This window comes from Danio aesculapii, chromosome 14, assembly GCF_903798145.1.
Source record: "Danio aesculapii chromosome 14, fDanAes4.1, whole genome shotgun sequence".
NCBI lineage: Eukaryota > Metazoa > Chordata > Actinopteri > Cypriniformes > Danionidae > Danio > Danio aesculapii.
In genome coordinates this window covers 3,953,439-3,970,938 of record NC_079448.1, presented here as the reverse complement: position 1 = coordinate 3,970,938, position 17,500 = coordinate 3,953,439, and the positions used below count along the sequence as shown (strand labels likewise).

At 34.2% G+C, this 17,500-nt stretch overlaps 1 protein-coding gene across 1 annotated transcript in view; it reads left to right on the top strand.

Moving 5' to 3' along the window:
* spock1 (SPARC (osteonectin), cwcv and kazal like domains proteoglycan 1) overlaps nt 1–17,500 on the top strand; it is a 334,100-nt gene that overhangs the window by 240,130 nt on the left and 76,470 nt on the right. Inside the window, exon 5 of the mRNA XM_056472464.1 lies at nt 4,491–4,605. Coding sequence (XP_056328439.1) covers nt 4,491–4,605 — 115 coding nt within the window. The remainder of the gene's footprint in view (nt 1–4,490; nt 4,606–17,500) is intronic.

Genomic DNA, 17,500 nt, shown 5'->3' with positions numbered 1-17,500 from the left:
GGACATCACGCAATCTGTGTGTGTGTGTCCGCTCTTAAAGCGTGTCCTCACTTCCCCTCCGACACGCTTCCAGCGCCTCATCCCTCGTTTCCTTCCTTCCCTCTCTCTCGCCTTCACCGGCTCAATCTCATATGCAGGAAAATATCAAATCATTCCATCCGTCACAGGCTTGAGAGAAGCCCGAACTCCATCAATAAGGCATGTACATCTGCAAAACACACACAAAAGACTCGACAGCAGAAGACAGATAGCAAAGCAGGAGGAAGACTGAAGGAAAGACCATGGGTATTACCACTTTAAAAGAAGTGTTTAAGAATGAAGTGTTTTTATACTGGGACAGGCTGTCTGGATTGTACATTTGTGGAACAATTTCTTACTGTCTTCATTTTTTTAGTTGAATTAAATACAAATATTATGTATTAAAAATAGAGTAAAAGCAGGCGGCATGGTGGCTCAGTGGTTAGCACTGTTGCCTCACAGTAAGAAGGTCGCTAGTTCAAGTCCTGGCTGGGTCAGTTGGCATTTCTGTGTGGAGTTTGCATGTTCTCCTCATGTTTGCGTGGGTTTCCTCAAGGTGGATTTCCCCCACAGTCTAAACACATGCGCTGTAGGTGAATTGGGTAAACAAAATTTGCCTTAGTGTGTGTGAACAAGTGTGTGTGTGACTGCTAGAGGGTATGAGTGTTTTTCAGTTCTGGGTTGCGGCTGGAAGGGTATCCACTGCGTAAAACATATGGTGGAATAGTTGGCGGTTCATTCTGCTGTGGTGACCACTAATACATAAGGGACTAATGAATGAATGAATAAATTGTTTTGTAGTAGTTAGTTTCATTTTGCATTATCGTAACATCATACTGATTTGTTGCATTGTAGTTTTGTTGTTTCATTGTAGCAGTTTGATCGATTTTGTTTCTTGTTCATTCCAACTGTTTATTGTGTCGCTGTTCTTTTATTTCATTACAGCAATTTATTGTGACATTGTTTTGTTTTGTTTTGTTTCTTTATATTAGTCGTTTTTACTGTTTCCATTGCATCTTTTTGTTGACTTTGTATATTGTATATCTACAGCGGCCGAGAGAACTTAACGTGTTGCAATTAAATAAAAAACACATGCAAATTGAGAAAAGATCCTCATCGGTTTGACAGCACACTTGTCCTCACAACGCAAACAGATCAATAAAACACGCTGCATTTGTCACAACGCAAACAATTTATGAAAACGCGCTGCATTTTCTCACAACACTTTCAAATAGCAGGGAACACAATGCAAATGTTTCAATGTGACCCAAAAATGTGACCCGGCTATTTAGGTTATAGTTATTTAGGCTAATAAAATACAAAAGGAATCGGGATATTAAAATAAACAAACAGAAAAAAAAAAAAAAACCTCATCTTTCAAAGATCACCCACAACTTCACTGAGCAATAGTCATGTCACAGTGGCGATTTAGAGTCCCGTTGAACATTTCCGTTGTGTTCTATTCATTTGTGCAAGTGTTGTAAGAAAATGCAGTGCGTTTTCGTAAATTGTTTGCGTTATGAGAAAATGCGGCATGTTTTCGTAAATTGTTTGCATTGTGGGAAAATGAAAAACGTTTTTGTAAATTGGTTGTGTTGAGAAAATGCAGCACGTTTTTGTAAATTGTTTGTGCTGTGGGAAACAGCAACTCATTTTCATAAATTGTTTGCGCTGCGGGAAAATACCGCATGTTTTCGTAAATTGTTTGCGCTGTCGGAAAATGCAGCACTTTTTTATAAATTGTTTGCGGTGTGGGAAAATGCAGCACTTTTTTTATAAATTGTTTGCGGTGTGGGAAAATGCAGCACGTTTTCAGAAATTGTTTGCGGTGTGGGAAAATGCAGCACTTTTTTTTATAAATTGTTTGCGTTGTGAGAAAATGCAGCACGTGTTTTAGAAATTGTTTGCGTTGTTGGAAAATGTAGCTGGTTGTCATAAATTGTTTGTGTTGTGGGAAATTACTGCGTGTTTATGTAAATTGTTTGCATTGTGGGAAAATGAAACCCGTTTTTGTAAATTGGTTGCATTACGGGCAAATGCAGCCCATTTTCATAAATTGTTTGCGTTGCGGGAAAATACAGCATGTTTTCCTAAATTGTTTGCTTTGTGAGAAAATGCAGCACGTTTTCGTAAAATGTTTGTGTTGTAGGAAAATGTAGCACGTTTTCATAAATTGTTTGCTTTGTGGGAAAATGTAGCGCATTTTTGTCAATTGTTTGCATTGTGAGAAAAAACAGCGCGTTCTCATAAATTGTTTGCATTGTGAGAAAATGTAGCACATTTTTATATGTTGTTTGTGTTGTTGGAAAATGCAGCATGTTTTCGTAAAATTGTTTGTGTTGCGGGAAAATACAGCATGCTTTCATGAATTGTTTGCATTGTGGGAAAATGTAGCACATTTTTATAAATTGTTTGCGTTGTGGGAAAATGCAGCACGTGTTTTAGAAATTGTTTGCGTTGTTGGAAAATGTAGCAGGTTTTCATAAATTGTTTGTGTTGTGGGAAATTACAGCGTGATTACGTAAATTGTTTGCATTGTGGGAAAATGAAACCCGTTTTTGTAAATTGGTTGCATTACGAGCAAATGCAGCCCATTTTCGTAAATTGTTTGCGTTGCGGGAAAATACAGCGTTTTTTCATAAATTGTTTGCGTTGTGAGAAAATGCAGCACGTTTTCGTAAAATGTTTGTGTTGTAGGAAAATGTAGCGCATTTTCATAAATTGTTTGTGTTGTGGGAAATTGCAGCCGGCATTTGTAAGTTGTTTGCTTTGTGAGAAAATGCAGCGCATTTTTATATGTTGTTTGTGTTGTTGGAAAATATAGCATGTTTTCAGAAATTGTTTGCATTGCGGGAAAATACAGCATGCTTTCGTAAATTGTTTGCGCTGTGGGAAAATGCAGCACTTTTTTATAAATTGTTTGCGTTGTGAGAAAATGCAGCACGTTTTCAGAAATTGTTTGCGGTGTGGGAAAATACAGCACTTTTTTATAAATTGTTTGCGTTGTGGGAAAATGCAGCACGTGTTTTAGAAATTGTTTGCGTTGTGGGAAAATGCAGCACGTGTTTTAGAAATTGTTTGCGTTGTGGGAAAATGCAGCACGTGTTTTAGAAATTGTTTGCGTTGTGAGAAAATGCAGCCGGTATTTGTAGGTTGTTTGCTTTGTTGGAAAATGCAGCACATTTTTGTAAATTGTTTGCGTTGTGAGAAAATGCAGCACTCTCCGTGTGTATGTGTGTGTGTGTGTGTGTGTGTGTGTGTGTGTGTGTGTGTGTGTGTACTTTATTTTAACATCGTTTCATTGTCAGATTGTTTTTTTGTATCTTCTTGTATTATAATAACATGTTTTGTGACAGTTTTAGCACAACATTCACACTGTAAAAAAAATCAGGGTTTCCCACAATTCCTTCATAGCCTCCTAATACAAATCGATAAAATTAATGTGATTGTTTTTACAATTTTAAGTGGATTCAACATAAACTAATCACGTTGTCTAAAAACCCTCAATAATCATGTTGATTCAGCTCGTTATAAATTAGTTTTTGAGTGCAGAATAGTGAACTGTCCCTTTAAATGTGAGGAGCTTAATCCTTTAACAGGAACGAGTGCTGTAAAGTGTGTGTGTGTGTGTGTGTGTGTGTGTGTGTGTGTGTGTGTGTGTGTGTGTGCGTGTGCGTGTGCGTGTGTGTGTGTGTTACATTGAAGGCCAGTTGGCATGGCTGAGCTCCAGATGAACAGCAGGTTGGCATCAAACTTCCCCAATGAACACACACTCAGACATGTGAAGGTCAGAGGGAGTGATGGAGTGTTTGACCTCCGTTAAACCCACCTGTGTGTTTCAGACACACACACACTAGCTTAATATCCTGATGTTAGTTCAGTCCAGCTGATACTCGGAATTGAATTTGCCGTGTAATAAATGGCAGAGGAAACGTGTGTGTTTAATGTTTCCTGACGGAGATGAATGTCTCATGAGTTCTCGTAATGATCTCCACACACACACATACACACTCTATTTCTCCTCATCCTCCTACTTCCTGCCAGAGGAACTGCATTACCTGTGCGAGAGAGGAAAAGATGGCAGGGCTCGAGACACTGTTTCTCCTCTTCCTCCATTTGTCAGGAAATGTTTACACTGAGCTATTGCTCAACGTCAACGCTGTGTGTGTGTGTGTGAGAGAGAGAGATGATAAAACATTTGCCAGAAGGCTGCTGCATTGTTTCTCCTGTGTGTTTGCCAGAGTAAAGCTCTCCTCTCCTCTGTCAGATTCTCTCCCTTCCTTTCATGCCATCTGACTGAATCTGCTCTCTCTTTCTTTCCTGGAGAGAAAAACAAAAGAACAGCGATGTAAAAGAAAGAGGAGAGAGAGTATGTGCGTGTTTGAGACATAAACACAGATCAGAGAGCAGATGAACTGGAGCTGGAAAGATCTCTGTTGTCCTGCTAAATGAAGTCTTTCTGTGTGTTTCAGGACTGGACAGCACTAAAGACCCCTGCATGAAGGTTCACTGTCCTCCTCACAAAGTGTGTGTGAGCCACGACTACCAGACCGCCATCTGCACCAATCACAAACCAGCTCAGCACAGGTAAAGTCTTTAAAATGTCACTGAGCTCCAAAGTGGATCATCTTTGTGGAGTTGACCTATGCTAAAAGTCCGCTACGTTATTAATTTGTTAAATTGTTAAGAAAATAAACAATGTTAACATTTAATTACATAAAAAATAGTTTGTTTTTATTGTTACGTTATTACGATTGAATTTTATTCCACTCACTCATTTGTTCCTTTGTTTAAATTAAATTAAATTAAATTAAATTAAATTAAATTAAATTAAATTAAATTAAATTAAATTAAATTAAATTAAATTAAATTAAATTAAATTAATTTTATTTTATTTTATTTTATTTTATTTTATTTTATTTTATTTTATTTTATTTTTTTATTTTATTTTATTATTGTTTAAAAATTATAACACATTGACGGCAAATTTCGGTACGACAATTATTTTCACAACAATTAACAATAAAAGATACAATATACAAATGATACATAAGAAAGTAAAATATTAATAGACAAATACAGTAAATAAATAAATAAATAAATAAATAAATACTGACCGTCAGATAAGTCTTCAAAATGTCACAGAGCTCCAAAGTTGATCACCTTTGTGCTTTTGACCTATACTAAAACTCATCTATATTATTAATTAGCTAAATTGTTAAGAAAATACACAATCTTAACAATTAATTACATGGAAAATACTTTGGTTTTGTTGTTATGCTATTACAATTTAATTTTGTTTGTTCGTTAATTTAATTTAATTTAATTTAATTTAATTTAATTAATTTAATTTAATTTAATTTAATTTAATTTAATTTAATTTAATGTTATTTTATTTTGTTTTGTTTTGTTTTGTTTTGTTTTTACTTTAGTTTCCTTATTATTGTTTAAATATTCAAACACATGTAAATTTTGGTCCAACAAACATTTACACAGCAATTAACAATAAGAGATAAAAGTAAAATAATAGATATTTACCATAAGTAAATTAAATTAAAAAAAAATAAATTAAATTAAATTAAATTAAATTAAATTAAATTAAATTAAATTAAATTAAATTAAATTAAATAAATACTGACCTTCAGTTCAGTCTTCAAAATATCACAGAGCTTCAAAGTTGATCATCCTTGTGGAATTGACCTATGCTAAAAGTCAGCTATATTATTAATTTAAGTTGTTAATAAAATAAACAATGTTAACATTTAATTACATAGAAAATACTTTGTTTTTTGTTACGCTATAACGATTGAATTTAGTTCGTTCCTTTGATCGTTTATTTTATTTTATTTTATTTTATTTTATTTTATTTTATTTTATTTTATTTTATTTTATTTTATTTTATTTTATTTTTTTATTTTATTTTATTATTGTTTACAAATTATAACACATTGACAGCAAATTTCGGTACGACAATTATTTTCACAACAATTAACAATAAAAGATACAATATACAAATGATACATAAGAAAGTAAAATATTAATAGACAAATACAGTAAATAAATAAATACTGACCGTCAGATGAGTCTTCAAAATGCCAAAGAGCTTCAAAAATAAAATAAAATAAAATAAAATAAAATAAAATAAAATAAAATAAAATAAAATAAAATAAAGTATAATAAAATAAAATCAAATAAATACTAACCTTCAATTCAGTCTTTAAAATGTCACTGAGCTCCAAAGTTGATCATCTTTGTGGAATTGACCTATGCTAAAAATCAGCTACATTATTGTATATATGTTTTATATTACGATTTATTTATTTATTTTTTAAACACACTTGTTTTACATTCAAATGTACATTTACACAATATATAAGAAAGTAAAATAATAAGATACACAAAATGAGCCTGTGGATTTACTTGGTTTCTTTAAAGTTAACAATTAAACAATTTATATGAGCTGAATTTAAGTTGAGAATTACTACGTTATTAAACATTGTATATTTGTATGTGAATTTGGTACTGCATTTGTTTAAATCTTATTTTGCAATTAATAATTGTAATTATAAAGAAGTATTAAAAAATTATAAATGTGTATATATAGTAGTACACTGTCAAAAATGCTGGCTTCCACACAAATTCATTAAGCTAACTTAATTATTTTTACAAATTTAAGTGGATTGAACATAAAACTATTAAGTTGTCCACAAAAACTCAAGAATTTGGTTGATTCAGCTCATTTTAAATGAGTAGATTGAACAAACAGCAACTATACTTTTGTTTTAGTGTATTATTGTGTGTTGTATGAATGCACCATTCAAATCTGTATATATTGGAGTTTTGGAAATAATACTATATAATTTATAGAAGATAAACTTGAATTTTCTTTGATAGGAAAACTCTGTAAACTCTGATTGTCTTGTATTCTGTAATCCTCGAAATGTATTCCGGCATCACAAACAAATAAATGAGCACATGTCCTTGTGTCTAATGGCTCCTCTAAGATGTTTACACTCTGGAATCTGCTGTTTGTCCAGGGTCACATTAACATTCCATTAGTGTCTATTGTGAGTCGTCGTCATAGCGACAGCAGCCTCTTGACTCCACCCTCTTCTCATCCAATTGCAGCAATATTAATTGTGTAATGGCCGTTTGAGCAGTTTACCGAGCTGAATTACTAATGCTCTCTTACATGTGCAAACACAAAGCATGCTGGCACGGCAAATATCACGTCTCCCTGAGAAAATAACAGCGCACTGATCCGATTAGAAAGCCAAAGCGCTGCCAGTGGGCGATAATGCTTTTCCTTCTGCTTTATCGCTGCATTGGTCAATCTATCATTAATGACCAGCACATGAGGTGTAGCTGATGCTTCCTGATCATTAATTTACACCTTAAATCACAGCGCTAATTAATGCATGAAGAGCTCCACTGGATTGTTAATAAGTCATAAGGAGCCCGCACGCTTTTTTTTAATTCACAGTTTCTGCACTAATTGTTGGGGAAAATCTGGGTCCACAAAAACGAAAGTCTGGTTTCACATATGGCGCCGCATGATAAAATGAGTTGATATTGTTTGTGTTAAAGCATTCTCAAATTAACTGATAATAAACAGTTTTTGTACAGACGCTGACTCTGTGGTAAAATCTAGTGCGCTCTCTTAGGGTTATTATAGTTGGATGAAATCATAAATATGAATGCAAACTAAGAGCCCTATTATACACCCGGCGCATTAATGCACAAGATGTGTTTGGTGCAATTTGTTGCTATCTTCAGACCAGCGCAACTCTAATTTTCCCGTTTATTTGTCATGTTGGCTAAATAAATCCATTTGCGCCACGTTGTGGACTCCTGGGTGTTCCTGTCTAGAAAAGAGGTGTGTTAAGGTGCATTGTTGATATTTTGAGGAACTGAACTAGACTGTGCAATAGACCAGCTGAAAGCAGGTCTGTTTTTCAGTTTATTCATGACAATTTGCATTTGTATAATGTTATTATTAGTAGTAGTATTTAGTTTATGCATATTTGTATTTGCTTTAATAAAAAACAAGCTTAGATTTGTCCACCTTTCGGGTTTTGGACCATATGAGTAGGCCCACACGGAATCTGCGCGCGCAGAATTCCACAGATTTTCCGCAGATTTTTAGCCCATCATTAATTCTGTTTATTTACTTAGTAAATGTGTGTAAATCTATATTTATTCAGTTTTTAAAGTAATTTCAGTAATATTATTGATTAATATGTGCAATCGGACTCAACCTTAATGCTTTTACACCATGCGCTTTAGACTTTGCGTCTAGATGTTACAAACTACAAACTTAGATTAATTAGGAAACAAATTAGACATCAGTTGTTGGCTTGTAGCCAGGGGGCACATGATATTGACCTAAAATTTCTAGAAATAAGAATTTCTTAAGATACAAAAAAACTGGCTCTGTTAAACATCACTTGGGAATTTTTTCATTTAGTTTAACCTTTAGGAAAATATCTAAACCAGAAATATAAATTCATAAAAACTTAAGGTTTATTTATTTTCTGCATAACAATACCAAGATTAAATTATTGCAGAAGTTAAATCCATACATCAATACAAAATACTGATAAAAGTTTAAACTCATGTCAATAAAAATAAGCAAAATAATAATAAAAAAATATTTGTAAAACAGTATATTTATACAGTGCTCCACTCACAGATCTCTGTTTTAAATTAATATTTTAATAGATTTTTTACAATAATATAATTGTGCTTATTGTACAGATTATTCAGTACTGAAATCAAATCTGGAGCTAATCTTGCAACAAAAAACATCACCATAACACCGTAAAAAAATGTGCACATGAATTTATATATTGAGGAAAAATATTAAATAAAAAATTTAAAAAGTGGAAAAATCAAAGGAAACAAAATGTATTTGAACATTTGTAGTTTGTTTAGCAATATTTTACTTAAATTTAAATGTATTAATCGTCTATTTCTAAAGATGTTTAGAGATTAAAATATTATTTTAATAAATCTGTTTAATAAAACTCTTTTGTCCTAATGTATCAAAATATATGACCTAAACTGACTGTGAAATTGATTAAAAATACTAATGTATGCTGATCATTGTATTTAAAATGTAAATTAGAATAACAACAAGACAAGTAAATAATAGAATAATAACAAGTAAACAAAAATAATTAAATTACAAAAAACTTTTAATTAAAATCAAAGTAAAGAAAAACTTGTAATGAAAGCAAAAGTAAAAAATATGAACACATGCTGTAATATTAGTCTCTCAATATTACACTTGAACACTTATTCAAACTTTAAATGAACCTTCATAATTGTTCAGTAGGTAAAGTAGCAGTGTTCATACCAAGTTTTAACCTGTATTATCCATTCATTTTCCTTCAGCTTAGTCTCTATTCATCAGGGATTGCCACAGCCAACTATTACAGTGTATGTTTTACACAGCACCCATACACACTCATTCACACTCATACACTACAGACAATTTAGTTAATCCAATTTACTTACAGCGCATGTGTTTGGACTATAATTGAAACCAGAGCACCCGGAGGAAACCCACGCCAACACGGGGAGAACATGCAAACTCCACACAGAAATGCCAACTGGCCCAGCTGAGACTCGAACCAGCGACCTTCTTGCTGTGAGGCCCTTTGACCTTAATTAGAGAGAATTAAACGTTTAAATTATAAACGTAAAACTCATTCTTTCTGTCTGAGCAGATGTCCCCAGTATGACTGATCTGAGAACAGATTCAGCAAAGCAGTGTAATTTCCACTTCCTCAGTGCAGAGCCGATATTACAAATATACTTCAATATAACGCAATGAAGTGTGAATTACAGAGTCATAATGTAATGCACAATAATGGGCTGTAATATACTCCATTATTGTGTATCCCGCTGTATTATTACATTATTATAAAAGCTCCGCTCAAGGCAGATTCAGCTTGTTCTGACCCAGTAATGTTTTTGTGGATTTGGCAGACGGGTTCAGAAGGACTGGACGGAGTTCATTTTATTACACCCGCAGCGTTCGGACTTCCAGTACTTTCCGTTTAACTTTTTTTGCTAAATGGTAGCTGCTAAATTGACCATTGTCCCTAGTGAATGACTTCCTAAATAGCTGTGCTAGTTTCAAATCACATCACTCCGCGCTCTCTTTCTGCTCACATAATAAAAGAATTTCAGCTTGAATCAATATTTCATCTGCGCTTATTTATTTGCAAGGAGTCGTGTAATTTGTGTGGAAAATGTGCAGTCAGTTGGTCATTGAAGCAACATAAACCCCTTCAAGATGATATAAGATAACTCTGCTTATCCTTATATACTCAACCTGACAAAAGTCTTGACGCCTATTCAAGTTTTAGGAACAATCATTTGGTTTTAGGTTGATCATTTGCTATCAGAAAAGGGTTATATGAAAGGCAAAGGCCTCTAGATTACGCTTATTTTAGCAAAATAAAATATGATCAGGCCTTGATTTTTAATGATTTCATTAGGACAGTAAGGTCTGACTTTGCTTAGACTAAAGTCTTGACACTGAACAGAAATAATGTAGAGTATAGAATATATGCAGTGGATGGTCATGGTGCAGTGGAAACAGAATGAATATGTGTATGACTCCCATGAGCTTGGAGGACTGCATCCATACATCTCTGCAATGCCTCAAATCATTTATTAATAAAGTCATCTGGAAGCGTTCTTGCAGGACTCCCAGAGTTCATCAAGATTCTTTGGATTCATCTTCAATGCCTCCTCCATCTTAACCCAGAGATGCTCAATGATGTTCATTTATGGTGATGGGCTGGCCAATCCTGGAGCACCTTCTTTGCTTTCAGGAGCTTTGATGTGGAGGCTGAAGTATGAGAAGGAGCGCTATCCTGCTGAAGAATTTGCCCTCTCCTGTGGTTTGTGATGTAATGGGCAGCACAAAATGTCTTGATACCTCAGGCTGTTGATGTTGCCATCCACTCTGCAGATCTCTCGCACGCCCCCATACTGAATGTAATCCCAAACCATGACTTCTCCTTCACCAAACTTGACTGATTTATGTGAGAATCTTGGATCCATGCTGGTTCCAGTAGGTCTTCTGCAGTATTTGTGATGATTGGGATGCAGTTCAACAGATGACTCAGCAGAAAATCAACCTTCAGCCACTTTTCCAAATGATCAACTAGAAGTCAAGTTATTATATTTGTTGCTTTCACAACTAAGATCGATGGCAAGACTTTTGTTAAGAAGTGTGTTACATAAATTACATTTGATATAATATTTTATGTCCAATCATATCATTTCAGACAAATTGGGGAAATCGTTTGGCTAGAGCAACTGCATCAGAATAAAATGCTTAGTGTTAGAAAATAAATAATTGTAAAGAAATGTATTTTTATAAAAACTGTTGGATTAAACTTTAAAAAAGTGATACTAAAGACATGTATAATGTTTCAAATAAATTGTGTTTTTTTAACTTCCTTTCCAGCAAAACATTAAAAAATAATATATTTATACAGTGGAGGAAATAAGTGTTGAATACATCACCATTTTTCTCAGAAAACATATTTTTAAACGTGGTGCTGACTTGAAATTTTCACTGGATGTTGGTAACAACGCAAACAATTCATATATGTAAAAATAAATATAATAATAAATCTAATTAGTTACAAATGAAGTGATGTGTAGTCAAATGAAATGACACATGGAAAAAGTATTGAACACATGAAGAAAGGGAGCTGTAGTTCAGCAGTGAAAGCCCAGACAGCAGCTAAAATCTCTCAGTACTTCTTCAGCAACCCTCTGCCCTTCCTCAGTGTAAATAAATATCAGCTGCTTCAATCCAACATGTACATTAGCAGGAGGATGAAGATGAATCCAGGCTGGACATTTCAGCAAGACAATGATCCAAAACACAGTCAAGGAAACTCTCAAATGCTTTCAGTGAAAGAAAATCAAGCTGTCGAATGGCCCAGCCAATCACCTGACTCGAATCCGATAGAGAATACTAAATAAAGCTCAGATTTAATAGACGAGACATACAGAACCATCAAGATTTGTACACTCTGTTGAAATCTGTGAAAATGAGCAATGCATTTGACTTTCTCCATATGAGAATCATCATAGTGTGCCCCACTATATATATCAAAGTTACCAGAAAAAATGTGAAATCTACCTTGATAATAATAATATATTTATCTTGAGCACCAATAGGTGTATTATAATGATTTCTGGAGCACTTAAATGAAAGAGTAATTGTACTTTCAAATAGAAAACCATTATTTTAGATGAATAATATTTGACAAAAATACTTTTTTTGCTGTATGTTTGGTGAACATGTGGGATAAACAGAATTTATTTGCACTGGCATCTGTTGGAGTATGATGTCAGCGGTGAGATACAGACAGAGATGATATTTGTTTATCACCCTCAGATCATCAGGCTTCACGCTTTCTGTGAGATATTGACATTTTGAGTGTGAATACGGTTGGCATTACAGACATCTTTTGTCATGTTTTTATCTCCAGTGTGTGTTTGTGTGTGTGTGATATATCTGATCAGCCCATGTGGTGTAAGATTTCATCTCCTAGTAAAATCTAATCCCCTTCAGAATTGAGTGCTGTCTGTTAGTTATATTCATGTTCACTTGGCCATGTTTCCTCAGGACCTTACTACACTCGTTCAGGTCTTACTACACTTGACCAGATCTTATTGCACTTTATCAGGTCTAAGTACACTTGACCAGATCTTATTATCCTTGATCAGGGTTAGTAGACTTGACCAGATTCTACTGCACTTGACCAGGACTACATTTGACCAGGTCTTGCTACACTGACAGGTCTTGCTACACTTGACTGGATTTTACTACACTTGACCAGGTCTTACTACTTTGACTAATTCTTTCTACACTTAACCAGGACTTACTACACTCAACCGGGACTTTGAGTAATAAAGTACACTTTATCAGGTCTTAGTACCCTTGACCAGATCTTACTACACTTGATCAGGTCTTAGTCTACTTTACCAGGTCCTACTACACTTGACTGCATCTTACTACACTTGACCAGGTCTTACTACCTTGAACAATTCTTACTACACTTAACCAGGTCTTAGTACGCTTAATCAGGACTTTCTACACTTGACCACGTCTTAGTACAATTAACCAGATCTTAGTAGACTTACCAGGTCTTAGTACACTTGACCAGGTTTTACTAATTTTAACCAGGTCTTAGAACAGTTGACAAGATCTTAGTACACTTGACCAAGTCTTACTACACTTGACCAGGTCTTTGTACGTCGGATCAGGTCTTACTACACTCGACCAGGACTTAGTAAACTTCATCAGGTCTTACTACACTTTACAGGATCTTACTACACTTGAACAGGTTAGTACCTTGACCAATTCTTACTACACTTTACCAGGTCTAAGTACACTTGACCAGGCCTTACTGCACTTGACCAGATATTAGTACACTTGATCAGGTCTTACTACACTTGACGGGATCTTACTACACTTGACCAGGTCTTACTACCTTGACCAATTCTTACTACACTTAACCAGGTCTTAGTACATTGACCAAGCCTTAGTATCCTTGACTAGGTCTTACTGCACTTGACCAGATCTTAGTACACTTGACTAGATCTTACTAAACTTTACCAGATGTTGTTACACTTGACTAGGTCTTAGTACACTTGACCAGGTCTTACTAAACTTGACCAGATGTTGTACACTGACTAGGTCTTAGTACACTTGACCAGGTCTTACTACACTTGACCAGGTCTTACTACTTTGACCAAGTCTTACTACACTTGACCAGGTCTTAGTACACTTGGCCTGGTCTTAGTACACTTCACTAGATCTTACTAAACTTGGCCTGGTCTTAGTACACTTGACCAGGTTTTTAGTACACTTGTCTGGGTCTTACTGCACTTGACCAGATTTTACTCAACTTGACGAGGTGTTGCTACACTTCACGGATCTTACTACACTTGATCAGGTCTTACTACCCTGACCAATTCTTACTACACTTAACCAGGTTTTAATACATTGACGAGATCTTAGTACACTTGACCAAGTCTTTTTACATTTGACCAGATCTTAGTACATCTGACCAAGTCTTACTACACTTGACTAGATCTTAGTGTACTTGACCAGGTCTTACTACATATGACCAGGTCTTGGTATGGTTGACCAGATCTTAGTACACTCAACTAGTTTTTAATACACTTGACCAAGGCTTACAACACTTGACCAGATCTTAGTACACTTGCTCAGCTTACTACACATGACCAGATCTTAGTACACTTGACCAAGTCTTACTACACCTGAACAGATCTTAGTACACTCAACCAGTTCTCTGTATACTTGACCAAGTTGTACTACACTTTACCAGGTTTTTAGTACACTTGACAACATCTTACTACACACAACCAGGTCTTAGTAAACTTTACACATGTATAGTATTGCACTTACACTTTTTAATCCTGAATCTTCACTTTTTTTGCACGCTGCCTGTTCTCTCAGATTTCTGGAACTTTGGCACTCAAAGCGTCATGTCTGAGAGATTAGCAATGACACTATAAATCAAACTGCTAGGAGGAGGCACTGCATCAGTTATTACCTCTCATCTCCACAATCATGTAGATGCAAGCAGAATCGTTCTGCTTATCAGAATCTCTCTTATGATGGTAATTTGAATAATGTTAATGAATGACATTGGCTGCCGATGTTAAGGCTAGCTGTGACATAAACAATAGTTTCAAATAGTATATGTTTGGCACTTGGTTCCTTTAGTAGGTAAATGTAACACCAGCATTATTAAGTGTTTTTCTTTTCTTTTGTAGTGAAGTTTTTAAATGTGACAATGATTTGTCTGGCACCTTTTTTCTACTTCAGCTACTGCACTTGACATTTTTTCCCAAGGATCACATGTCAATTAAGAAATATAGAAGAGCGTTTAAAAGTCGCAAAGAAGGTGTTTCAAAGTGTGCTTTTCTTAATAATTGGATACAAGGAGACATTTACAAGCACATATATTTCATACATATTTAAAAAGTGTCAAATATTTCCGCTCCAAACTATATTTAATATTTACGGATATATTTACTAGTCTACTCTGATCCTGTGTTTGTGTGTGTGTGCAGTAGAGATGTGCAGATTAGCTCAAATGTCACCCCGAACCACTGCTTCAACAAGCCATCCACCCGCCTCCCATCTGCACCTATAATTTTCTCTGATATCTACAGTACATACGATTCATTATTTTGATTCTTTGTTAAAGTCTGATGGTAGTGGACCCTTTTGTTTCAAACAGCAGATTAGTAACATTTAGAGCATTAGTATATGTGATAAATGATACGCTAATCATTAATTGCTTTATAAACAACAGTTTGGCTTTGCCCAGAATAGCCTATTATAATTAGATAAACACAGGCTTTATTACTCTCGTATTACATGGCTGTCTGGAATACTCGATTCTGATTGGTCAGTCACAACATTTCAAAGTACTGAATGTTTTTTTCCTAAATAACAACCGCTTCCTAAACCGCCATTCACAAAGAATTTAGCTTGTTTAAAGTAAAATCCCCTCATTTTGATGTATTATTTCCGAAACAAACCAATATTTTTATTTGTCTAGAAAATGCTTCTAGATTTAAGAGTTTGTAGATATTTGGGCTGGAAACTAGACAAAAACTCTGAGTAAGAAAATTACAGTGTTAGAGGAATACCACTGAAATGTTAGGATATCAAATAAATAAATATAGGCCTGTATTTCTGACATAATCTCATTTTCTCTCTTCCCCTCTTTAGTGTTAAGCCAGGAAAGGAAATATCCCCCACAAGCGTTGGATGGGAGCTGTGAATCATGGGAAATGTAGGCCATGTCCTGTTGTTCACTCCAGTTTGGTGTGTGGTTCTGACGGACACACATACGCCTCAAAGGTGAGATATTAACACTTATTAAACACTGCTTTACTGAGCTGAAATACAAGAGATTCACAAACAAGAACACATTTGTAATGTTAATTGTGATTTTTCTATATTTAATTAAATGTGTGTGTGTGTGTGTGTGTGGTGTGTGTGTGTGTGTGTGTGTTTGTGTGTGCGTGTGTGCGTGTGTGCGTGCGTGTGTGTGATGTGATTCAAATGACTAAATCAACTGAAGGAAGAAGTAAGTAAAATGTAGTAAAGTCATCATGAAACCAACATCGGTAATTTCTAATGGTATTTTCGGTGGTGATGGGATGCATATTTAAAGACCGGGTCTATATGTCAATAGTTATATTCATAACCATGAGGTGGGATCAACCTGTCAATCACATTATATTTGCCAATAGCAAACCACAGCTCAATCAATTCCACATGGACAAATCAAGGCCCATATATGAGCCTTGATATATATATATATATTGTATTTATATATGTATTTATATATGTATATATATGTATATGTATTTATATATGTATTATATATGTATATATATGTATATATATATATATGTATGTATTTATATATGTATTTCTATATGCTATATATATATATATATATATATATATATGTATGTATTTATATATGTATATGTATTTTTATTTATATATGATATATATTATTTATATATATATATATATATATATATATAAATATTATTTATATATATATTTATTTATATATATATATATTATATATATATATATATAGATATATATATATATATATTTATTTATATTAATATTTATATATATATATAGCAGAAACCGCTGCTCATTCTCCAACGTCACTTTAGAACTGTTATTTGAATGATTCTCTAGCGTAATGTCTACAGTGATGACACAACAGGTGATTTTGCTCACATTTTAAGATATAAGGCTGAACAGCATGGAAATGTCATCAGTCTACAAGAAATTCCTCAATACTTTTCTGTTATAATCGGGATATCACCATAGTTAACCCCCGAAAAATCCAAAGCAAAGCATACACCACCAGTTACTGTGGTATAAATACATCACTAGAACATACAAATGAAAAAAATCTACTTAGAGTGTCACTTTTTATAATGATTAATCAGCTTAGAAATTTAAAACTTGGTTTTTTCTCCTCTAAAGATTTATTATGCAGTCTCTCTGTCGCCTTCTTGTGACGGAACATAAATCATCGTCAATTGCTCTGCTCATTGACAGGCTAATGGTCGCCGATGTGCTGAATTTCCGGAATGATAAATATTTAAAATAGGCACTATCCTTATAAATAAACTGCCTAGTTGCAATTTAAACAACTATATTCTCTCCTAAATAAGCCTCAGAAGTACATTATGTTGTGCAACAGCTGCAGTATTTGTCAAACCATAGTGAATATATTGATCTGCTGTCACTCTATGTAGAGGTGGAGTAATACGAAAGGGTAAGGAGGCTGTACAAGGGCTGTGATTGCAGAATATCGCACTGCTGTCAGCCAATCAGATTTGAGAACCAGACACAGAACTG